This window comes from Astatotilapia calliptera, chromosome 11 (assembly GCF_900246225.1).
Source record: "Astatotilapia calliptera chromosome 11, fAstCal1.2, whole genome shotgun sequence".
In the NCBI taxonomy this organism is placed as follows: domain Eukaryota; kingdom Metazoa; phylum Chordata; class Actinopteri; order Cichliformes; family Cichlidae; genus Astatotilapia; species Astatotilapia calliptera.
In genome coordinates, this window is record NC_039312.1 from 18,600,827 (window position 1) to 18,627,394 (window position 26,568).

Sequence of the window (26,568 nt, forward strand, 5' to 3'; positions counted from 1 at the left end):
CAGATGTGTTTCTTTTAGTTTCGCTCGCAGGACGACATGGCGAGAAGGATGATGGAGTGAAGAGACACCAGACGTCCTGCGCTTTTTGCAGTCTGTGTAACGCCATCATTCTCCAGGTTTAGAGTTCAGTTTGAGTATCCGGTGTGCACATTTCCATCCGTAATCATTTTGTCCACTGCCTTGCCTCCAATAAAATGATCACAGACGTCCTATTTCCAAACGTGGAACCATTACTTCGCATACAGTTCGTGTTACTTCCTGTCAATCTGCCAGTGTGTCCTGATCAGAGATTTACTGCAGGTCACTGTGGATTGATGACTGCACGAGAACAGTGGTGGTTTATGTTTTAAACACTTTGACTTCATTTCTCTTCTCTCTGTAAAACCTCACCATAAGACTTTTAAAATGAGCGTTATGTCGGATTATAACCACATCCCTTCTCCATTAGAGACACACCCAGGTAATATTACACATCTCCTGTGCATAGACGGAGAGAGGAACAAGCGTTCTGCATCCACATATAAACACACAAATACATGTGTGCTGAGCTACAAATGCTGCTGTCATAACCCCGAATCGAGACTAAGTAGCTAAAATGGTACAAATTTTCACTCTGCAAACATTCACCACTTGTTTTGAATTATGAGGGACCAAAGTGTGAGGACATACAAGACCGAGTACAGACTGTCTCGTTTGTCTTCAACTGGGACAATTTTGAGCAAACAGAAACATGCATTTTTTTTCCTCTCCTGTTTATAGGAAGGTACTTAAGTGACCATCAGTGTCTTGTAGATTTAGAGTCTCTGGGGAACACAAAACATTCGTTCGTGCAATTTAGTGGTTAAGGTCCTGACCGAGCTGGGATATCCGACACCTTATGTTGTCCCATGTTTGGTCATGACAGGATACTTAAGAAGGGAATTTCTAGGATTTTAAGTTACCAAACCACACAGCATGTCAACAAAAAAAAAGGTGTTTATTTCACAATTTTTGAGTGTTGGTAATAAATACATGAGCACATGTCCAACATCCAAGTGTAGTGCATGAAGCACTCACACAGAGCACCTAAACCAGCTCCGTCTTGGTTAAAACACGGAAAACCTCCTGTCATATCTCTGCGTCCGGGTTGGTCCCTTTTACGCTGTAAACTCTAAGCAGTCCGTCTCTGTGTTCTCTTATGTGGAAGGCTTTGGTAGGTTTTCCCTTGAACAGTCCTATAGCTGGGTTAACAGTAGTGTTTCACAGTCGACTGGCTCTACATGCGATTCAGCATTTGATTTGATGACATGCTCCAGTCGAATCAAACTAGTATGCTAACGGTTTACTACCAAGCTGTAGCACAGGTGTCGGCACAGAGCAGACCTGTAAAAATAAACAGTCACTCTTTTTGTTTTAAATAATCACATCATAAACATCTTCAGTGTCAGTTACAAGCACTGGTGTACAGACAATAGCATGAAGTGTAGAGGTGAGTTTGTGTGGAATGTGAGAATGACAGAGTGGATCTCTGGCTTTAATGTTTAGTCCATGAACATGTATCGCTTGAGTGCATTTGTGTCTTTTTTTGTTTTCCTTGTTCTCATTCATCTGTGTTGCATGTGTTTCAGTTTTGTAGCCTGCCGACCTTTTTGGGGTCATTGTGCAGAGAGGCGTGCTGTGACACAGTAGTGGTCCATCTGCATACCAAGGACCACGCTGCTTGTTGTGTCAGTGCTAGTTTAATGACGGAGAGCGATCGGTAGTCCACAAGAGCTCGATGTATGGCCACTTGGTCTGTAGGCAGCGCTTCACTGGAGTGTCATCCGTCCGCACCATGGGGTCCTCAAAACCAAGCACCAAAGCAGTCCCCTCCACGTACTCGACCTGAGAGTGCACATAAATGCAGGTTAATACACAGCAAATATCCTCCCCCCAACATCTCTTGAATGACCAATTAACCTAACCTCATGCATGTCTTTGGGCTGAGGGAAGAAGCCAAAGTACTTGGAGAGAGCCCATACAGACATAGAAAATATGCAATCTCTACACAGAAAAGGCCCCTGTTGGGATTTGAACCAAAGACGTTCTTGTTGTGAGACGATGGCGCTAACCGCCCTAAATGCAAATCAGTGTACTTCAATTCTGACTGTTCCTCTGAGGGTGTCAGCAGAAGGGATGCAAGTACACAGCAGTCTTACACAGAGACACAGGCACACAGTCAGCAGGCCTGTTATTCCCATTTGGAGCTATAGGAATGGAAATGCCATCACAACCTGCCTCTTATGTGAGTAGGTGTGCACTTTTGTGTGGGCACACATGGTGCCATTCCTACAATTTCAGGTAGCGGTATGGGAAAAAAATTAGCAATTTTACACACCAGGAAACGTGACAGATGAAGAAACTGATATTTTTGACTGCCAGGTTTGTGCAAAGCCACCAATGGCATCTGCTGATAATCATCCATCAAACTAATCCTGCTTAACAAGCCTGTGTTTGACCATTTATCACAGAAAGCCTGCTGACAGTGGCCTTCGTGTTGAAATGGCTCAGAGAAACGCGAGGCTAAGCCAGGGTTTTCTTTGGATGGACGGACAGGCTATTAGGCTCGCAACAGCTACTGTTTATTTTGGAGTGGCCGGCTGCCACCAGCTGTGTGTATGTGTGCGCATGTATGTATGAATGATGACGGGAAAAGGAGCGGAGGTAATTGGGAGAGAGACAGAGAATATGAAAAGGGAACCAGTGCCATTAGTTACCGTGAAAACCCTGAGTGTCTTACCCTCTCTTTGTGGTTTGACTGTTTAAGACCATTGTAGTGGTAGACGGGAAATGAGTCTGGGATTCCTGAATCCTGAAAAACAGGCACAGAGTGAACGGGGTGAAAAACATGCTGTGTTGTTGAAGACTCTCTGAGCAATCTTTTCTCACTGAGATGGAGGCAGAGACCCACAGAGGCAGAACCTTTGCCAGCTGAAAAGCAAAAGTCAAACTGTCACATCTCTGGCTGCAACCGAAGCTTAATGTTAAATCCCAGGCGTTAAACAGAAATGCGTGCGTAACTCCAAATTACCACAAAACAGCCTACGCTACAAAAAAAATGATCAAAACAATGAAAGTGAGCCAAAACACTTCCAATGACTTTTCTTGAAGGTGCAGAAAGCTAATTGGGTGTGTTTTTTGAGAGCGTGTCCAGCTTCTCGTGTTTATACGGTATATATGAAACTCTAACCCTCGCCCCAATCCCACGTGTGTCTGCATGTGTGTGTGTGTCCAGTTGGCTAATGGTAGTATAATTTTTTTGCGGCTCGGGGCCATTCTTCTGGCGAGTCCCTAAAGCCCTGATCACTTTAACACAGTTCCCCTCTATCTCCCCCACCTCCCCGTCTTCCTCATTCGCCCGGCCTCATAAAAGCATCTTACTGCTCTTTCTTAAAACTTCTCGGCAAGCAGCATCATATGATGGTGAGCACACACAGGCACACATGCATTTCACATGAGACACCACAGGAATGTTATTGGCATAATGCTAAAGCAGCACTCCACATATTCTTTGAAAACAGACCTAAGTGTCACCCATATGTGTTTGGGCACAAGGCCTCCTCCATATGTTTTAACTGTGATATGGATTGTATAACGGATGGAAGGCATTTATCATGCAGGGGCTGTATTGTAGAAGCTGTAGTTGACCTCCATCTTCATGCGCGCGCACGCACACACACACACACACACACACACACACACACACACACACACACACATACCTGATCAGGGAAAAACTCCAACAGGAATGGGCCCAGAAGAATTATGCCCAAGTTCTCTGGATCCAGCTTACTCTTAACCAGAGTCACACTGAGAAGGAGAAGAGATTAAAAAAAAAAGGGGGAGTAAACATACAGTGAGCAGACGAAAACAGACTTACAGACAAAAACAGACCAAAAACAAAACCCAGCATAAAATGCCCCAACAAAACAGATAAAAACAAGTTTCAGGAGAAAGGAACTATCAGCACAAAGGAAACAAGATTTGTGTATGAAAGTTGATCCAAATTTACAATCACCTCATCACTCAGTGTGGATTCATGATGCATGTTTTGGGAAAGCGCGTGCATATTTTCGTGAATACTGTGGTACAACTAAATATACCTCTGTCCAGACATTCCTATGTGTTAGATCAGTGTTATTATTATTCCACTGTGATAGAAAAAAAATCTGATCAGATTGCCCTTTTAAGGCAGTGAGGAGAAAAGTGAGGAGTATACGCAGACACAGAAGGAAAAGAACGATTATTTCTTCATCTGCCGATTTGTTACCAACTGTACATGCAGCAGGAGCACGCAGAGTAAGACTCAGTGTCACTGAGCAACCCTCTGAAATACTAACAGCTTCTAGCTGACCTTCTGCACCTTTTGTATGGAGGAAAGAAAAACACGATGAGAGGAATCAATAAAAAGAAATAAAAATCCCACTATGAAAAAGTTGTGTTGATGGGGCTCAGCAGGGTCAGTTGTTTTTGGTGGGTTATATCAGTAAATGCTGCATGACTTACATCACTTAAAAACTGACTGGACGTGAGATTAATCTGCACACACTGAGTATGCCACATTAATTTCTTCTCAGATCATGTTTGTTTGTTTAGGAATTGCACAAAGACAGTAGATTAGCAAGATTGGTAATATTTGATTAAGATTACACCTAAATATCAAAATGTAGACTACTTGAATTGTTCGTCAGTGAATTTCTTGCACTGGATATGCTGGATTTGCTCAAAACATAGTAAGGGTGCAACAATGCCATCTAAGTGCTTGTAGATCGCAATAAGGAGACTCGTTTATATTCTTCTCACCCTATAATAACATTTCACCTCACTTTTTGGTTCCCATTATGCATCACAGCTGATTACTTAATTTCCAGACATACAGAAAGTGAATCCACATGGAATCCACATGTTCACCAAAACAGTCTATAAGTACATTTCTATTAGTACTTATAGAATCAAAATCAAATTATATAGAAATGTATCCATGTGTTTAAAATCTCAAGAAATAATAATTTGCCAAACATAACAAAAGTCTTAGAGCTGCTGACTGTCAAAGGTCACAGGATAGATGGAAACAAAAAACTTTCACTGCTCTCAATGACGATGTTTACTTCCTAAAGTCTCGATACTGCTATTAAATACTGATGTAATCAAGATGCTATTTTTAACATAGGAATCCCGGTGAGATCTTGTAGTGTGGTAAGGAATGAGACTCTCCTGTTAGCACTGGGAGTCTCCCGTCAGTTTGCTGTGTTTTGTTGTGATGTATCGGCCATCTGGGGGTCTGTAGACCAGATTATTGGTCCGGTTACTTGGCAAGTCCAGTAACTACAGCATTAAGGCTTACTGTTCCTCAGAGGAGAACGTGCTTCTGTTTGAAGCGGCACTTTAAAGTGTTTCCTCGATCTCTCAGTCTTTCTTCCTGCAGTTAACGATCTCCCCGTAAGCCTCAATTTCTGACTCTTTCTTCCCCAGCCTTTATAGCGGGCTCTCTCTGGTCTTGCTTTATAGCAGCCTGGTAGTGAAACATGAGCAAGGAGGTGCTGACCTGGCCTGCCAGTGACTTTGGAGGTAGAATCTAAGAAGCTCTACAGGTGCCACATGGAGACGGACACACACACAAACATGCACACACAAACATAAAGCGTTGAACATGCAAGCACTTACTATTCAGGCTCTGAGACAAGGTCAAGAGCTTTCATCACATCCTCCAGCAGAGACTCTGGGATGAAACCATTATCTACAGAGAGGGAGCGAGAGAAAGAGACATAAAGAAAGGGTGCTGACTTTAGACAAAACATAAGATACAAACTTGAATTAAAAAACAAGGCAAAGCCTTCACCTACACACATGTGGCATAAGAACTATTTACATCACAAGCCTGGGCAATGAACTCATCTGACACACATTTCACACAGACACCTTGTCTTTTCTCTCTGACCTACATTCCTTAAGCGTGATGATCGCTTTACCTGAGAGGAGAAGCTTTAAACACTAACATGTGTTTCTGTCCGCTGCTGTCTGGCCGTGCAGTTTTATGTCATTTAAACATCAGCATGTGAGCCTGTGCGGTCTCGTGTTTAGATATACACATAAACCCCAAATGCGATCGAAAGAACACTAACTGACAAGTGTGCTGCTAGTTCGCTCTCAAAAACTCAATCTCGTTCTACCAAGACGGAGAGATATTTTCTTAGAGTGGCAGCTGATGGTGTGACAGCGAGCAGAGGGCAGACAGCAGGGACAATGGCAAACAAATGTTTTTTTAAAAAAAAGTGCAGTGGGTTACTGAGTTTGTAGTTCTTGTGAATCACTGTCGTGCGTGTGAATGTTTCTGGCGCCATTTTTCCAAAACACAAGGGGCTGTGTTGACCGTACATGCGACACAGACAGATTTATGGCCCTGTTACGCAGCACTCATCTGTACAGTGCATTCTTCCTTCATGTGTGTATACGTATCCCTATAAGATTGTGGGTCCAACTACTGGAGCCCACGCATGTGTTTGTTTGAACAAGTGTTTGGGAGAAAAGACCATATGGCATGCAGAATGTCCTGGCAGATGATAGCAGAAGCGGATTTGACAACAAGCAAAGTGGTATTCTGTGCAACAGGAAGAGACAAATGAAGAACAAGGAAAGTGCAGACGATGGTTGTGTTTACATATTTGTTGTAAAAGCTGTTGGAGCCTGCAAGCTTGTTGTCAGCTGGTAGGATTTAATCATGCGGTAACATCACATCACACCACATTAAAGCTGCGCTATATCATATCCTCAACGTAAAAACATGATATAAGCAAATGTAATTTGGAGATATAATTTCAGCAGCCAGCCACGTGTCAACATCCTATGACAATTGACCTGAAAAGGGAGCTACTTCAACAACCTCCAACAAAAGCACAATGCTTTGAAAAATATGCACGACAAGTGTTCCTGCCAAAAGCTAGAAACAACACTCGCTTCACCATTTGAGGCAAAAAACACTGTTGAGAACAACCAGGCTACAAAAGAGGAGACACTAGCAGCTGGTGATGCGAGACCCAGATGTAAACAAATGACTCCACCGAGCTTTGCTGGAGCACTCATTAGCTGCACGCCATATGACAGGAAGAGCAAACGGTGGATGGAAATTACTGATGCGGTCAGATCGTGGAAAAGCAGCGTTTTAAGCAGCTGGTTAAAATCCCTCAATCCAAGATTCAGGAGTCAGTATCCCAGGTAGAAAATATTTTTATGTGACCACCTTGCACAGCTCTTGAAGTGTTACACAGGAAAGTTTTGTTATTGTTAAGTGTTAATCAGTTATTATGTACTTTCCATTTAGAGTTTCCAGGTAAAATACTACCAAGGCTATTTTTGGGCTTATATATAATTTACGCTGTTATAACACCACTGCACTATAGCGCTGGCACCTTCAAAATCAGAAAGCGTGTCATCAATGACAGTTATTAATTGTTAAAAAAATAAAAATAAATAAATGCTGCTGCCTGCAAGTACGGATAGTACTTTTGTTTTCCTAGATCGTCATAAATATCTGGATATCATTTAGAGAAACCCGCCCCTATACAAAATACAGAAAGACCTCGGCACATATCGTGAATAATGCAGCTTACAGCAATGAAGAACAGCACAGTTCCTTTGAAAATAGGAAAACATAAATATGTGTTATAACTGGTTCCCAGCTGCACACTTTAATAATAAAATAGTTCATGCTCACGTCCTGTGTACGACTCCTGACATCTCTTTACTGCTCACTTCACTCTCTTGTATTCAAGCAGGAGGAAAAACACTGCACGGCAGATGTTAACACTAAATGTTTCATTGCATGTTTCTCTTCTCTGAGTGAACATAAATATCTAACAATATAATCCTGAAGCTGCGTGAATGAAAATTACACACAACATTTTCATTTCTACTGACATGACAACCTGCTGCCTCTGCTGTCATTGTCCCACTCTCTCTGTGTCTTTCCTGTGGTCTTTTTACACAGTGACTTGGAAGTGACAAGAAAGGTTTAAGAAAATGAGGAAGAGAGGGGGAAGAAGCAGGATGGTTGACTCAGCTGTTAGCTGAGCTGATCTCACTAACCTAAACAACAACAATGAAGATCAGAGGAGGGACAGGGACCCTTGTTCTCTTTGCAGAAGAAAATAATGGTGATGAGAACAACAAAGAAAAGAGGTTATGACTGCATCTGCAAGCAGGGAGAAGGAAGGAAAAGACAGTTGGGCCAGGATGTCTTTTTCTCAGTTTGTGTGTGTAGCTGTGTTAGTGAAAGTTCGGAATAACTAAAGTACATCCGTGTGCCAGGTTACATATAACTGGTGTATTAATAAGCAAATAAAGTAAAGTGCTCAATCAAAACCTGTGCACAGCTGGTGACAGACAGAAGGTGAATAACATGTGGACTGTATATGAATCAAACTGAGGCAAGCCAATCAATACTTAGTGTATTACTGGATCAATACTGGATAACAGCCTCAGTGCTGGTTCAGGTGTTCAGGGCAGGGAGCCGACCTCTTAAATTCAAGTCTGTGTTATTCTAAGTTTAGTATGTCAGCCATCAGCAGCAGTGCGCCCATAAACTCTTACATTTTGCAAACAGAACTTATATAGCATGGAGAGAGCTAACAACAAAGGGTGAGTGGCCTGGATGCATTTCACTTTTACTGCTAGAACAAATTCTGTTAGTGGTTTTTTTTTTTGCACTGTAGTCTTTGATGGTGAAATCCTTTTTGGTTTCTCTCCTCCAGTTATTTTAGTTTTTTTTTTTAAATTATTTATTTTATTTGGTCAAGTTTAGACTTTTGCTGCAAAGCTTTTTAAACTTCACCCATGCCTGGTCTGCAGATAGTGAAATAGACACATTCACAGACTTGGTGAAGCAGGGAGCAGAGGAAGAAACTATTGCAAACATAGTTGAAAGTCTCTTGTGTTTTATCAAACTGCTCTCAAATGAAATAAGTGCAAGTAAATTAGGCATTAAAAAACATTGAAAAGTTTAAAAAAAAAATGCCCATTTTACTTTTTTTCCTTGGCCTTGTTCCTTAAGTAAAGCCTGATGCTGCCTTACATATAGAAGAGTCATGCAGAGTCTCTTCTTCTCCTTCTGTAGTGAGGACTACTAATTTAAAACTGGTATCAGTCAAAGCTTAAACAGAGCTATCAGTAGTACATCTTAAATGCAAACACTTGATTTTCCGTTACCTTCAGGATCAAATGACTGGAAAACCCTCCTTGCCTGTTCTGATGGAGACTCTGGACCAACCAGTGACATCTCCTATTTGGAGACAGTAGGGACAAAGAGACAAGACATTAAAAGACAAGAGCAAGTAAAAAACACGTGTGCACTAGAACGTGAAGAGGTTTAACCCTAAAGTGACCACACACACATCCAATATTTGTATGCAGAGTGAGGAGAGAGAAGGAGAAGAGTTAGGTCATATTTCTGTCATTTCAGATGATCGTCTATATATCGCTATCTTTTTCTTTATCTATATCTCTACTAAGAGCAGATTTCAATTGGTCCTGCCCAAGTTGAGCAATACTAATGCACCAAACCCACTCTATATTCTAAACATGCAGCCAATACAGAGCACCACTCATAGCAGTAGGTTTGTGATTCACTGTTGGTACATTAAGCATGTATGTGTGGAACCTAAGGGGCCTGTGCAATCACCAGAGTTCATTGGGTTATTAACTGATTTGCTGATAAAGTTAGATGGCTTGTTTTCACTCCAAACACAGTGTCAGGAAATCAAGTCTTAAATATCTAGCTTGTGATTTATGACGAGCTCTGCAATGTTTGTATGTTGGTAAAGTTTGGAGAGAGCAACGCTGACAGGCGCAGCAGATGTGAAGAGTTGTGTTTATCCATCTATAAGTGGTTGATACATCGTACAGCATGCTTATGCAAAGCCTTCATTACTCTTTCTATACTGAGGAAATTGGGAATAAAAAAATAAAACAAAAAAACCCCCCCACAACTTATCAGACTGTTAGACTCTGAAATTCTTCCTCCCACTGCATTCCATTTCCTGACTTTGTAATTGACATTTTGTCTTACTTCCCAAAACTAAAAATATGAAAGCATGAACTAAAATCTTCAGGGGTGATAAAGGTTTAGACCCCTTTTTTTGCACACAACTGAGTTCCAATAGTAAAATCAGGAAAGTATTTTGACCCACAAGGAGGACATGACCGCAAGGTTTTTTACCCATTTGGAGTATAAACAATTTTGCCTCTGGACGCTGTTGGATGATGTGTTTGAAAATCAAGTTTGTTTAAAACATACCAAACCCTTAATACAGCACTTTAACCCCAGAGGCCTGCGATAGATCTTGTTGGACACTCCCCCCCAAAATGAAAAGAAACGTCCTGACTTATCTTATCTTGCATTTAGGTATTATTTGATATTTTCAAACTTGGTGTCAGATCTTGTCAAGATTATACAGGTTTTAGAGTCGAATAACCAAAGTGTCTGATAAGCAACACTGAAAGCAATCAGTGATAAGGAGAGCGAAGGTAAATGTTAAAGTGCCCTATAAATATTTTTCATGTGTAAACACTAAAAAGAGTTTAAGAAAAAAAAAAAAAGCTCACGGGAGATGGAGGGAATATTTTTAAGAGAAGAGAAGGTAAAGATGAAATACTTGTTCAAAACGTGAAGACAAGAGTCGGAGGGTTCTCACTGTTCTTCTTTACAAGACTGTACTTATGACAATGAATCACTGGACAAACACATAATGTTTTGGGAGAGCAAATGAACCCTCCACATCTCCTTTAGCCAGCCTTTATTAAAGCTTGAGCCTCTGATCCACACAAGCTGCTTGGGTTTCATGGTCCACTTATTACTGTATTCGGGGCTTATTTAAGGAGAGAGGAGGCTTTTTTTTGGGGGGGGGGGGGGGGGGGTTAGGGAGACACGTCCAAGAAGAGATGACTCCCAGCTGCAGGCTCTTCAGATGCAAAGAAAAACAGTCACACCAGCAAACGTACGCTCACACACTTTTCTGTGACAGAGTACAGCAGAGGCCTGATGTGTTAACATTACAGGCTCCATAAATCTGACAGAAGATTTTTCATTAGTTAGATGCGTCTATGCTTCACTTCCAAGATTGAACAATTCCCAGGGGAATCAAGTGCTGAAAAAAGTTCAGAAGGAGTTGAACAAACGTCCGTATCATGAAACATGAACTGTTTTGATAAAATGTAATTAAACCTTCTACCCCAACTGAGAAAATAATCCTCATTTGAAAGACACGGGGCTTAATTAATTTAAGGCTACATATAGAGGTCGAATAAGCCTCGTGAACTGAGAGTCCGTTTGCAATGTTCACCTGATAATCTAACATTTACAGATTGCGTTCCAACGAAGACACAAACACTACTAAGTGGTCATCAACACACTAAACAAAACATATCATTATGGCCGACCATTACACACAGACTCACACCAATATGAGCACAAGAAAGGGACTAATAAAGACAATGACTCATGTGAGCGTCAAGACCATGCACAGGCACATAAAATGACAGCAAAGCCTACATGACTGTGTGTGCAATGATAGGTCTGCTTGGCCATCTTTGATCTGTGTTTTATTAGAGGCCTGGGGAAGACGCTGCTGAGTTGGAAAACATGTCATGGAGCTAACAAACTCTGCAGGGAAGTGTGTGCATGTATGTTGTGTGCCTCACAATTTCATTCCACTCAAACTAATTGAGTAACAGTTCATGTCAGTGTGTATGTGCGAGCGTCTATGCAAGAGGTAGTGTCAGTGCAACAAATAAATTGCATCCTGTGATGAAATTCATTTGGTACAATGCTAATGCAGAGAACCAGTGCAATGATACACTGCAGCACCAAAGCCAGGTCTGAGATGCAAACGCTGTTTGTGAAGGAGCACATTCCAATCTCTGCAGTGCAACCTTTTCTGTGCAAACCCGTGACCTCAGCAAGGGAGCGAAAACAAGCTTCTCTAAAGGAACAAAGCAGGAACTACAGTCATGCAATCACAAGGACTTAAATATACAATGTAATGTAGAACATTTGCTCCAAGTAAAACTGGAATACATTTACGGTCCTTGCCAAAAAATTTTAAGAGACCGGAAAGAGGATCCGAGTAAGAATTCAGGAATGTGCGTTTGTCTTTTAATCAACCGTCCTTTTCAGCAAATGTCTTTTTATTAGATCAAGAACATTGTTAGACAAAACAAATTACAGATAGGAAATAAAATTTGTAATTATGCGTATTTTAGGTAATTAACTCATGTTACACAGAGAGGAAGTCTTACTTTAGCCAACAAAATATTTAAGATCACAGACCTACTTGTGCAGTAGCTATTAAGATGATGATAGACGAATACTAATTATTTAGGTTTACTTGCAACCTTCGATTTCATGTAACAGGTGATGATGTTCTTATTCTTTTCAGATGAAAATACTAATTTCTTTTTAAAAAGTCATGAAAGCAAACACATACAGCAAGAAAAACCCTAAGAACAAACATTAAACTGGATGAAGGAGTGTTTTGTGTACTATTGTTATCTGATGAGCACAACCCAATTTTAGGAAGTAATGCCTGTTGGATTTTGCGATTGCCACCTCCGTACCCAATGCCGTAAGAGTACGAGAAATGAGTGCATATCTAATGAGATCAACCATAAACAATCTAATTTTGTATTTTATCAACACAGTTAAAAACAAACAAACATTATTTTTCCTCCCTAGCTTAAGAACAGCAGCTCAAGATTTACTGCAACATGTTAGATAAAGTACAATGCTCGGCTGATCTTTATTATTTGTGTTATGTTCAAGAAATGTTTGCTGACTACTGTCTTCAACGTCACCTCTATCCATCTGCTTTCATGCTGCACTGTGCTCACCAGGCTGAGAGGCTCTCTTAGGTTGACGTCTCATGTCCTTCCTTCTTCCCCTTTCATTCTTTCTCCCTGCCCAGCTCGCCCCCCCTCACTTACCCTTTTCTGTGCTAAATAGGTACTCCAGTTTTGGAGTATTTCCTCCCCTCCCTCCCTTAACTTTTGTTCCATTTTCTTTCCACCTTTCAGCCTTTATCTCCACATGCATGTAGCTACTTCAGGTAAGACAGGTAGACATAGCACTTTACTAGAATTACTCTCTTTCTCACCGGTCCATCCAAAGAGCTATTGTGTTGCTGAGAGGCTTTGAGTGGCCATAGAGTGCGTCTGTAGAGATCAGTTTCAAAACAACAAAGCAGAGGTCTTGGGCAGTGTCTCCCATCTTGTTCCTAGCAGGTAACGACAGACTCACTACATGACAGGCTGAGAAGAGAGTCTGTGAGTGAGGGCTTGTTATGTAGACTGTATGTGCCCCTTTAGTTCATCTTAACTAGCCTGTGTGATCACAAGTACAGAGAAGAACAGAAGCTCCGTGTCTCTCTTGCTACATAATGAGTGAGTGCAGTTTCAGGTGTGACAAAGCAGGATAAGCAGTGATTTATGAAACTGTCTTAGATGGGCAAAAACGTGTCTCACCAGAAAAGAAAGGAGACACCAGAGAATAGTTATACAGTGTAATGATGCGTCTTATAACAAAGAGCAGCACCTGAGGGAAAAGGAAGAATAATGCACACATACAGTGACAAAGATAGACTTTTATCCTACTACAAAGACCTTTGGTCTGACCTGTCACAGATTATTAATGACTGTTAATGTACACCGCTTTGTTAGTTTGTGTTTGCGTGTGGCCCGCGCCCACTGATCATATGGAGACCAGAAATTAATCGTAGATGACCAAACAAATTTCATAAAGGCCCCGCAGATTATTTTCCTGTTGTTGTTTTAAATATTAATTCTTTAAGAACGCAATACATATGTCGTTTTGCAAACATGCACTGATTGAGTAATGATTTGCAATTTACTTTATTACATCAAACACACGAGTTGAAATAATATGTTACACATTACACTGAAGAATACTGTGAGCTGCAGACAAGATATTTGAAAAGGGATGGCAAATGCACCTTAAGTTTGGAATATTTTATGTTGAAGATTTAAGCCATATTCCAGTAGCAGTAAAACACCAATGAATTAAAGCTAACTGTGTCTGCACACAGCTTCTTCCTCCTTACCAGTCCCTGAAAGACATCCTCTGTCTTTGCAGACAGAAGCTGGAGTCTTATGGGACACAGAGCGCCATAGCGGCTGCTCGCTCTCCTAGTAAATCACTGACCCAGAGCACAACTACTGTACACACATGCACACACATAACTCCCCGGAGAAGCGCAGATACAGCCTGTGAACCTCATCACTCAGTGAGGGCAGAGTAAAGAGCGATGAGAAATGTCACAGGGGGGCTACCCCCACCTCCTTTCCTGAGTGACCACCACACTGCTCTTTAAAGTGCATCCTTCCTTTCTACTTCCTTTCCTCCTCTTTCCTTCCCATGAGGGATCAACAATCTGAAGAGACTGGCTAAGGTGCGCTGGGGAGTCCTTCACTTGGGCAATAGACCAAGCTTCAGCTACTTCAAAGAAAGAAGGAAAAGGAAGGATGGAAGAATCTTTTTTTGTTTTTTAAAAAACATACTATATGATACGTCTCATCTGTCACCCATCTCTCCACTTCTTTGCTTTCTGTCCTTTTTCCGGCGTCTCAAAAAACTCTCGTCCAGAAACAGATCCCATTACATGCCATTATACACACTCAGACTCTCTCTCTTTCACATGAACACACACATTAATACAACTGAGAACAGAGTGCAGGAGGTATTGTGGGTACAGATCAAAATTGGCAGGATGGTCTTTGTGTAGGCAGATTAGATAAAAAAACAAAACAAAACACTAATGGCATTAAGCCGATGGCCTGAAAGCCACAGTCACACTGACAACCACTCAGGGGAATACACACCCGTCCCCAGTGACAGAAAGAAGGAGCCACTGACACATCAGAGGCGGGGATCAGGTTTTCTGTTTTTGTGGCGATGGTTCTATATCGGAGCTAAAAGCTACATAACCAGGCACGTTTATTTTTGTACCATAAAGCCCAGAAAAGTATTCTCGAAACACAGATTCACTTCACAGTAGGACAAGGTCACACTGAATGAGGCCCCACATCTGCCTTCCTGACCTCAAGCTCAAAGTTGTAGAGCTCATTACTGTTGGCATAGTGTACAACTAGCCTATGTTCCTCAGTACATGTGCATACATGAATGAGTGTGTTCAAGTGTGTTTCCAGTGTCTAGAGGTACAAATACATCCAGATGAGAACATGGGAGTCATATTTCCTTCAAGAAGCCATCCACCTAAAGCAACACACACACACACACACACACACAACTAATGCTAATCAGGATTAGGTTTCATGTGCTCTGGAATGTGTGTGTATATGCGAATATGTCACTAGTGCTGGGGGAATTGTAGAAATTGGTAAGTCATCTGTTCACGCATGACAACTTTAGGTCATAGCGGAGGCAAAATACAATCCACTCACATAGTGGGCATGAGATTATTCTCGTAACTGAGCTTTTAATCAATGATATATTAGCAGGGTAGCGTTATGATGGAGATGATTACTTGGGAATTTTTTCCCCCCTTCTGGTGCAATTTTCACAACAGCAGAGATAATCGATTTGCTACAACTGAAACTTCCAGCTTTAATTCACAAGCTAAAGCAGCATATTAAATTACATGTTCACTAATGGAGAAGGCTTGAGTGTATAACTCAGATGCAAGTTGATACAAGTAAAAATGGGACAATAATTCATTCATACTCCCAAAAACCAAAGATTTCTTTTTCCTCCCCTCAGATTTCCAATAACATGTTTGGCCACAATTAGAGCCCCTCTGGTATATCAGGACTGAATCAGTATAGTGTGTTACAGAACACAAATCTCCAGAGCGCCTCAACTTGTAAAGCAATCTCACACAGTGCTACAGTAATATACTAGTGCATCTCATCTTCCTCTTTACAATGTTCCATAGGTTCTCATTTGGGTTCAGGTCAGCTGATTTGGCTGGCCAATCACAGACAATAATAACATGATCAGCAGCATGGTAGCAGTTTTGGGACTGTGGCCAGGTGCTAAGTCCTGTTGGAAAAGGAAATTGACATCTCTATAAGATTTGTCAGCCAATGGAAGCATGAAGTGCTCTAAAAATCTCCCGGCAGTTGGCTGTGTTGACTTGGATGTGATAAAAAAAAAGAAAAGTAACAACTGTTAACATCAGCAAGTGACATATCCATCCTTGCCACTGTTCCTTCAGACTCCAGGACCTTGATTTTCAAATGAAAAGCAAAATGTACTTTCATCTAAAAAGAGAACTTTGAACCACTGTGGAATTTTTTCCAGTTTTATTTCTTTTTAAACCTGGTAAGACGTTTCTGATACTGTGTCTGAGCGGTTTAATATTAGGAATGTGACAGTTGCTGCTCCTTTCCAGAAGAGATCAACCTCAGTCAGCTCTTTGTGGAGCTCTCACCAGTTCTTGAATGGACTTTTCTCGACAAGGTTAGGGTACACCTTTTCCTACCATACTTTTCCCTTGTAGTCGGCTTGCTTTGAAACGTGACTCTTAAAACAGCCAGCCTTTTCAGCAATGACCTTCTGTGCCTTACTGTCCTTAGAAGGGTGTTGATAATCGCCATCTGAACAGCTGTGAAGTAACCAGGCTTCTCTGAGAGAGAAGACTGGACAAGCTTTTATACTGCTTGATTGGCAATTTTCTCAAACTTAAAATATTCTAATAATCTGGGATACTGGACTTCAGATATCAGAGAGTTTTACATGCAATTAATATAGAATATAAGTCTATATTTTTTAACCAAACTACCAAAAATATATTTTCATAATATCCTAATTATTTGAGATACAAGAGTATGTGGGAGTGCATTGACATCTGGGATTATTAACATTAAAATAACTATTATTTCCCAAGTACTAACAAAACAGACACTGGATTAAATACTTAGACCAACATTCTTTGTGCTGTTTGGGGCAAAGTTTTATCTCACTATCTTGTTTTTAGTGTCATTCAGATTATTTTGGCATCTTGGCTCACAGTAAAAATCTCATACCAAACCACTGCCAATAATCAGTTGTGTTCCATTTGCTTACTTACTTACTGACATTTCCTGAAATGCAATGGAAAAATCGTACATGCACTGGGAGCTACTTCTGATTGTTGTTTCAGAGGCTTTAAAGCTCTCGTGACAACGCTGTATAAAAAAACTTGTGCCAGAAGAGAAAAATCTGTGATCCATACTGATGGATTTAACCTGACAGTGAAGGTGGTTAGAAGTGCAGACTCTTGCTGGAGCACAAACTCAGCAGTTTGCATGCTTGCAATACTTTAAAATAAACCACATATTGTTTAGTTGATCACAGATGGTTGATAAATTAAAACTTTGTGTGTTTGTGTTTGAGAAGTGAGAAGGAGCGAGAATGCAGACCATGTCTGTGTGCCAGTATTTGTTAAGTTCATCTTTGGGAACTGAGCATTTTTTCCCCCATACTTGTTAGGTGAAAAGCCAAGAAAGAGCACCGGCCATATATGACTATCTTCTGTACTCATTTTTCTCCCCCCCTCCCTCTGGTTTTCCCCCCACATTGATATCTGATCTGCACTATTTTAAAGCACCTTCCATATTCTGGTTTTTCTAACCTGCTGAGAACACTGGCTTATGTTACACATTGTATGTCTCTGTGTGTGAATTATATGCTACCTCTCCAATGGATGTGTGTATTGAACTTGCCTTGGTGAAAAATACAGAGAGGTGAGTTTCACTGCCAAGGATCCAAATAGGGAACTTTGGAGACTTGAGGAACGCCCCGACCTGCAACACACACACACACACACACACACACACACACACACACACACACACACACACACACACACACACACACACACACACACACACACACACACACACACACACACACACACACACACACACACACACACACACACACACACACAGAGAGAAAAGGAATGCATAACCTGTGAGTGTCTATTTCAGTAAATTTCATCATGAATCAGTAATTGCTTGAAATGTAACATGCAGATTTTCCATTCAACATTAATATTTAAATAACAGCGGCATGTTATTTCTCTAAAACCCTCGACAATAATATGCATAATGAAATGCTGTAAAATGACAATGATAACTTAAACCGCCATGAATAGCATATAAATGCGCTGCTTTGTAACGTCGATCTTAAGAGCTCTTTAGTTACATTGGCAACCATCTACTTGCCATTAACCTATTACAGCTGCTTACTCACTTTACCTGTTCACAGGCTCCATATCTCAACTTCAGCTATTTTTGGCTTGCTTATATTGATAAATGAGCATTCCTGTTTTTCAAGCCAGCTGAATTATTTTGTGGTACAAGCATTTTTATACGTTTTCGTTGTGATTGGTCAGCCTTTCAGTACACGTTTTCCAAAAATAACTGTTCCTTCCAAACATATTTTCCCCTGGGAGTACAAACTTTGGCCTATGGTTCACAGTTTGAAATGTCAGAATTACAACTAACAACAAGTGTTTGTGTCTTTATTTGTATTTGTAGTCCTCCTTTCAGTTTTCACAATGGGCGTCTTTATTTGCATTCAAGCTTTCTTGAACAAACACAAATCCTCTGAAAGCTCACAAATGACCACCACTGGACAATTTGTTTATACTTTTAAATTATGCTTCGTGAACCTACAGAAAAAAGTTGGCAAGCTGTGTAAAATGTAAATGAAAAAACTGAATGATTTGAATCCATTTCAACTCCATAGCTAATTGAAAACATCTTTAATGCTGGAACTGTAGAAAACTGTAGTGGTTTTTGAAAAACAGAATTGGGACAGCAGCTTTAAGAGACTGGAAAAGTTGGGCAATACTAGACAATCACTTTGTGGAGAATTTTATAACTGATTAGAAACTGGAAACAGTCAGGATGATGGCTGGATATAAAAAGAGCACCCCAGAGATGCTGAATCTTTCAGAAATAAAGATGTGGAAGGCATCATCATTTGTTGAGAGACCATATGGTCATAATGTTAAATAATTCAAGAGTGTTTCCAAACATAAACTACCAAAGACTCGGGGCATTTCATCATCTACAGTTCGTACTACGGCCAAAAGATTCAGAGAATCTGGAAACATATCTGTACGCAAAGGACAAACCAGAAAACTAACATTTTTCTGATCACTATTATTATAAATGGACATAGACTATTGCTGGTAAACACAATTTGCAGCTGTATCCACAAATGCAAGTTAAAACTCAACTATGCAACCAGAGAAAAACAAACATCCTGACAAATCCACATTTAAAATTCCTTTTTGGAAATCTTGGACATTGTGTCTCTGAGGAACAAATGAAATGGACTGTCTGGCTTGTTATCAGCATGAATTCAAAATTCAGCATCTATGATGGTATGGCATTATGTGTTTGCATTGGTGCATAAAGTAAGGGCATCTCAACTTAATTCAAATGCATTTATAAAGCACAAAAAACTGAATAGATAAGAATGTGCTAAACATAGGAGCACAGGAGACACAATGGGCAAATCAGACACTCAAATGCCAATTAGTACAAATAAGCTTTGACTCAATGAAGGAACAGATTTGACTGTGAGGGGAATGCTGTTCCACAGTTTGGGGGAAACACAGTGAATGCATGACCTCTCCCAAGTTTAAATCTAGAGCGCAGGACAGTCAGAAGCATCCGATCGATTGAGCAGAGGGACCTGGAAGCAGCACATTGATGTAAGAGGTTGGACATGTAATAATGAATCAGACCATGAAGGGCTTTGTAAACAAACAGAGCCTTGCACATCGGGCAAATAATCATTATTTCTTAGCAATATATGCAGGAATCAGTGCTACACTTGCTAACCACATAAAAATGTCAAATGCATTTTCAAGAAAGACCTCGCTTGCTTCACTAAGACAATCCTAAACCACAATTTGGACTCATTACAAAAGCATGGCTCTTTAGCGCCCCTGCAGGCCAATCTGTTGCAGAGCGGATATTTTTCAAAAGCCAATACAATTTCTAGGCTTCAAAATTTGATGTTCACGTAGTCAAATGACATGCAACTACATGTAAGTTTCATTTGATTTGAAAACGATGTTTTGTGACATTTTAGAGAGCTTCCAAGCTTTGTGAAAATGTAAGTGTATCTGTGTCTGTACCTTGCAGTAGCGTAGTGATTCCATCAGTGTGAGAAAACCAACACATGCCTGTTTATGAATTCCCTGTAGTTCTGCAAGACAAGAATGGGGAGAAAAAAAACAAACAACAACAACAACAAAATAAGAATTCCAATGATGTCAAACTGGTATTCATTTTTAGTTTTGTGCAGTGCTGTGAGGTTTAAGAGTTATGACAGTCTGGTGACCAGAGTTTAAATCTTAGACCACAAATGACTTCTGCAACTCTCATATGTGTAGATGTTTCTTTTGTGCGGATTTGGTGTCTTTAAGCATCTCCGTGCAATGCTTAATTGAAGTCTTACTCATTCCAGAGCACTCCCTGTCTCCATCCCAGACATTAGAGACAGCATGACCAGTTATAAGAAGGTTCACCAGGCTTTGACTGCAAAAGAGGGGAAAAGACGCATCAAGAGGGTGAAAAAAAAGAAGAAAAAAAAAAAGAAAGAAGATTTGCTTCACTACCTCCCATGGCCATGTACAGGATCTATGAGAGGCTCCATTGTGTCCTGGATCTCATTCCTTATATTTTCAATGCCCTGCACAAACAGAACCAAAGGAAATTAATGTATTTAATTTTTGGTTAAACTGATGAATGACGATGATTTAATGTAAAAAATCAAGGTCTTAAAATTCAGTAGCAGTTTCATTCACATCATAATTATTTCAGTATTGCATTTCTTTACCTTAGTGAGGATGACAGAATAAAGGAAAAGCAAGACTCCACAGCACCCCCTCCAGGTGTGGTAGAGAGACAGCACCTCCTCTCTGAGATGGGCCACTGACATGACCGTCCGTTTGCTGCAGGAGGGAAACAAACACAAGAATGATGTATGAAACACATGTGCTGGGCTTCAGGAGGTGTCAATTTGACAAATGCACTAACTGAGTTTGTGATGCCCAGATGCCCTTTCACAACAGGGCAGGCATCAAATAAATGAGAGGTTGAAGAATAATCTGATCTTTTGTTTGGAGCCACTTCCCTCCTTTGTTCAACCTTGGAAAGTTTGGTAGTGAAGCTATTCGTCTTGGTTTGCGTGCACTTCCTCACAGTGAGTCAGCACTGCTTTTTGCTGACTACCGTCTCAACTGCCAGTGCGCTATTTGATGAAATTTCAATATTTGTCTGGCAAACACACCACTGCATTTATTTGGCTTGTGTTTGTGTGGCAGACGGTGTGAGAGAAAGGTAGTTCTTTTTTATTAGGCAATCAGTGAAAATGCTGAATCAGCAAATTGTGAGCAGTGAGTGAGTGAAAAAGGTAACACCGATGTGAAAGCCAATTCTTGCAGGCTTAGATTAATCTAGTTGAAATGTGCTGCTCTCTAGTACAGTAATGCATATTGACATCTGTCCCACATTGACTTACAAAGTCCAAATCCCTCCAGAATACCAACAGTAATTACTTAATATCAGGATTTTATGGGAATTAAAGAAGCTAATTGTTATATATGGACAGAACATTTACTGTCACTTACTGGAGAACACTGTGAAATTGCTCAAAGCCAAGCTCCTCAGCAGCCAAAGCAGCTAGGCACAATAAAACACACAGAAACCATAGTGTTAGAGCATGTCACATTAAAATACTGGATCAAGTGATTAGTCATTAAAAATTTCTATTTAACAATTAAATATTAAGACAAGTCTTCATTTAAACAGTAAAAATACTTCTGCAGTTTCATTTTCAACGTGCATCTTTTATGGAAATGTGACAGACGTAGGACTCACTGGGTTGCTGTTCCTGTGGTGGCTGACTGCTTGCTGGCTCTGGCATGTCCTGTGTTTGCGACTGTGCCTGTGTGATTGTTTGTGTGCTAGTGTGTGGGCTCTGTCCTTTGGCCCAGGTCACCAGGCAGAACCCCGTAGAGGTGCTGGAGCAGACAGACTCCAGGATTTCGCTTAGCGTCGAACAGAGTGCCATTTTCTGCTCCTCCTCTAACATACACAAACATAAAAACGTGCTTTAAAAAAAAAAACAAAAAAACAAAAACAAAACCCAAAACCAGGCAATTCAGTGAATGAGTTTTTTTTTTTTAAGAAATTACCTGACATTTGTCTCCAGTTGGAACTCTCTCTGCTAAAGAGGACATTTTTTAGGAGGAAAGCCTGCAAAGAAACAAACTCTGTAACCAAATTTGCAAGAAATATTGCATGGTGCAATGTGCTTTATCTCTTAGACATTGTTTGTCCAAAATCAGCAATCACAGACTAACAGAAACTAATATTTACTTCATTTTATACAAGTAACCATTTGTATGGGGCAGTGTTGGGACTAACGCATTATTAAGTAACGCGTTACAGTAACTACGTTATTATTGTGGTAACGAGCACGGTAACTAGTTATTATGCCAAAACCAGGAACGTGTTACTTGTTACTGGGATTTAAATATGCTCGTTATTCGTTACTTCGTGTGGTGGCTATCGCGGAGCTTCCACAGATTCAATAACATTTGCAAGTGGTGAATGCCAGCAGGTGGATGGAGGAAAAGGGAGGCAAGAGGAGAGACCCGAAGCGGCCGCCGGTCCGAGTGTCAGGTGAACTGAACTTCAGGTAAGAAGTTATGACCTGCAGTCCATCTGGGTCAGATATAAACCAAGTTTAGGTGGAGTTTATTTTCGTTATGCTGACTTTTTCGTACTGCGTGCTAGCTAGCATGACAGAGTTTCTATACAGCTGGGTGGGTGCTATGTTACTGATGTTGAACTTTATTTTGTTCATAAGGTTAATTATTAGAGTTGCCAACCGTCCCGTAAAAAACAGAATCGTCTCGTATTCAGAGAAAATATTACGCGTTTCGTATTGAGGTGAAAAGGAACAGTTTGTCCTGTAATTCAGCTACAATGAAAAAGACACAAAGCTGGAGTTATTCTGTGTTTACGCTGCACAGCTGCCCCTTTTTCCTCTCATTCTCTCCTCTCCTGTTTCTACTTCAATCATAAAACTTATCAGTGATCAGCGTATCGGCTTTAGCGCAGGTGGCAGAGCAGGTCAGCCACTAATCAGAAGGTCGGTGGTTCGATCCCAGGCTGCTTCCTGGCTGCATGCCAAATATCCTTGGGCAAGATACTAACCCCATGTTTGCCTACTGGTGGTGAGGGCCCGGTGGCGCCAGATTAATTTCTAGTACAGCTGATGTTTGCTGGAGCCACAGCTGTAAAGCTGCTGGTCATGATGTCAGTTTGGTTATGTGGTGAGAGGGAAACATGAAGATGAAACCAGGAGACGTCCTTACTGAATCATCAGAGCTGAACAGGTGATGGAGAAACAGGTTTACCTTTTAGGTGACATGAATGAGTTGAAGGGAAGTTATGAACTGTTTCTGAGAGACAAACAACACCAGGATCCTTTTTTTACTTAGCTGACAGCTGGTAACTGTGCAGGGGCGGGTCTAGCAAAGTGTTGCCATGGGTCCATGTAGGGCATTAACGGGGAAAGGGGGGCACAAGGAAATACTTTTCTTTCTTATTCTCATTTAAAATGTCTAGCTTTTAAAAAAATAATTATCTGAGTTTTTACAACAAACGATTGATAGATTGATGCATATATATATACCATCAGAACAGTGTACATCACTGTCACAACAGCGTTTGTTTTCATTCAAAGGCTTTATGATTTTTCCTATAATGGTGGGCTAGTCATATTCCCCGGGACGATTTTTTTTTTGTCCCAGTCCAGCCCTGTATGCAGCTCATCTGCAGTCTGGTGTTACCTACATCTTCCTATTCCGAAGGCAGAATTTCCGAGTTCTGAGTACAATCGAAAGCACCTCGACTGCAGTTTTTGTGTTGGATGTAAAAAGCAGGCTAGAATCATGCGGCGGTCAACGACGGTCCAGGCATGGGATTTCTCTCGTGGAAATGTGCACATTATTTTTTTCCTTTCTATTGGTAGGTGGCACAGTACACTTGTGGCAAGTAAGCAAGCTAGAAGACTGGCAAACTTGCTGGGTATCCAGTTACGGAAGCAACACATTAACAAGAGAATTCTGAGTAAAACCAAAGTTACTTTCCCTAGTAACTAGTTACTCTGAAAGTAACGAGTAACTTGAAGTAACTGAGTTACTTTTGATAGAAGTAACTAGTAATGTAACTAAGTTACTAATTTAAAGTAACTTACCCAACACTGGTATGGGGTGGCCAGTTATACAAATTTTATTTTTGATCAAAACAAGATGGTCAAGATTAGATTTTTCACAATATTTGTCTCACTTTGTCTTCTTTTATAAATCCAGTGTACTTTTTTTCCTCATGATGGGATCTATTATACTTTTCCTTAATGGTGGATGTTTACATAAAACAAGGAATATGTTTCAAAATGTGAGGTCAGCATATGTGCATATAACGCCTCTTAGCTAAACGCTCAGGTGCTCTAAAGTGAGCCACACATGTCTGGCTGTGAGTAGCCCTACCTACTGTTAAATAACACTCTGTGTTTTAAAACAGAAAATTGTGTTCAAGGGAGGGTAAAAGTGGCTAAAAATGTTTTATAGAATGTGGATAAACTGAAGAGCTACACTACAGCCCAGTGTAAGATAAAATACAATTATTTTAAACTATAAGTCAAACAAAGCTATTTTTGAGACGAAGACCACATCTCCTTTAAAGCAGAAAACCTTATTGTCATCACATAACAGTTGGGGCACATTTAGTTCAGTTTGCATTTATTATAATCTCAATTTTAACCAAAATAATTGCATACAGATATTTTATCATAAATGAGCAGGACAAATTGTCAGAAGGCTGAATACGATCTTACCTGGACAGGTGCAATTACAGCACAGGGCCCTCCTTCAAACTGCTCCAGTGCTGTGAGCTCACTTTCACTAAAAACAAATCCTGTGATAAACAGCAAAAAGATTTTGTGTCAATAACAACTTACAAAAACAAAACAAACAAATGGATATCCAGCTGAAGATCTGAGGGCCACAGACAAAATCAGGGCGTAAACCTCAACAGGCAGGTAAGTATTTATACTTTCATTTTCAGTATTTTACATTTTAACTTTGTTTCAGCTAGAATTTCAAACAAAATCACTGCTTCCTGTCTTTTGGTCTTAAAGTCTGGATACAGTGGATTATTGCTTCATACCCCTTTTGGGGGAAATTAGTTTAAACTCTTATCAACATACTGAGAAAAAGTATCATACCTTGGGCCCATCTGCGGAAAATGGAGACAGACACTCCACTGGAGGGTCTCCCCCAAACCAAATCCACCACATCTTTATTTAACTCTGACATGTTAGCTTTCAGTGTTGGATGATCCAAAGTCAGTCCCTCTTCAGTCCAACAGCCAGGTGGAGAAAAGATAGGTCTGTTTACGCCAACTTGCTTTTTCCTCTTGCTGCTGACAGTTTACTTTTCCGGGCAGGTCGAAACCTGTGGCATTGGCCACAAGCTGCCTGTACACGACAGCCTGACTACAAGTACTGACAGCACACTGGCGGGTAGGAATGACATCAACGTAACCACAGAAGCCTACCAAGTGATAGAAAAGACACCGTGCAGTTTATGAGAAAAACACATATTCATGTTTCGGTCTGTGGCGGAAAATGTCCATTAGGAATGGCAGATTACTTTCATATCCTCGATGAAGACCAACTAGTTTTTTACTTTGGTAAATGAATACTAATTTATACTTCCCGGGGTTATAAACCAGCTAAACATCTACCAGTTACTTAACGGCAATTTAAGAATCGTTTATTAAAAACTGATAACTAGATAACAATTTTCTTGTTTTTGGCGACGTTGTTACCTTGCAAGACATTTAAGAAAATAATGCACCAAATTTTGATCTTAAGAACCGAGTTAGTTTGGTAATGTCAACAGTTAGCATTAGCATCACTACTAGCAGCTAATTTTTCATTGCTTTGTCACTCATTTACTTTGCACATTAAAACGACGGCTAGAATCGTTACATGAACTCGTAGGTTTTCGTTAGCTTTATATTAGAGGCCTTAATTACCTTAATACACAGTCCGGTAATGGTATCCTGTATTGATGAAATTTTCTGGTAGCAATTTCACCGTCAACCGCGTCTCTGTCATTCGTTTATTTACAACGGAATTGTGTGGGAAAAAGAGAAGAGCGTACAATTGACGTACTTGCCCATTGGTTGAAATCCAGAAAGTTCCAGATGCGTCAAGGGCTGCGGCGCCAGCGCGTCGCCTCAATAGTCTAGAGACTTGTCAATCATATTAAAGAACCCCGCCCATAAATGGAAAGTGGTTTAACCGAACTAAAGCTCTCCTTAGCAACTTGGAGAAAAAAAATATCATTATTAAAGTCTCGGAAATCTTCTCAATTAAATATTTTTTAAATAAACGGGCTCATACCAACAGGCATATAAAATATCCTCGTTCAGCGTTTCATT

The 26,568-nt window shown here is 40.5% G+C and overlaps 1 protein-coding gene across 2 annotated transcripts; it reads right to left on the minus strand.

Annotated features, from left to right (window-relative positions):
• Positions 1 to 957: 957 nt before the first annotated feature.
• On the minus strand, positions 958 to 26,362 carry mindy3 (MINDY lysine 48 deubiquitinase 3). 2 transcript variants are annotated; one of them, XM_026183610.1, is made up of 16 exons: positions 26,300 to 26,362; positions 25,346 to 25,673; positions 24,956 to 25,035; positions 22,245 to 22,305; positions 21,928 to 22,134; positions 21,678 to 21,729; positions 20,885 to 20,999; positions 20,664 to 20,737; positions 20,504 to 20,583; positions 20,181 to 20,251; positions 17,746 to 17,826; positions 9,220 to 9,292; positions 5,683 to 5,755; positions 3,741 to 3,828; positions 2,759 to 2,830; positions 958 to 1,863 (listed from the first exon to the last, which is right to left on the minus strand). In XM_026183610.1, exons 2-16 carry the CDS (start codon positions 25,434 to 25,436, stop codon positions 1,714 to 1,716), a joined length of 1,368 nt encoding a protein of 455 aa, XP_026039395.1. In that variant the 5' UTR covers positions 25,437 to 25,673; positions 26,300 to 26,362; the 3' UTR covers positions 958 to 1,713. The 2 variants fall into 2 exon arrangements, with proteins under 2 accessions (XP_026039395.1, XP_026039394.1); XM_026183609.1 differs by lacking the exon at positions 26,300 to 26,362 and adding an exon at positions 26,161 to 26,292.
• Positions 26,363 to 26,568: the final 206 nt, after the last annotated feature.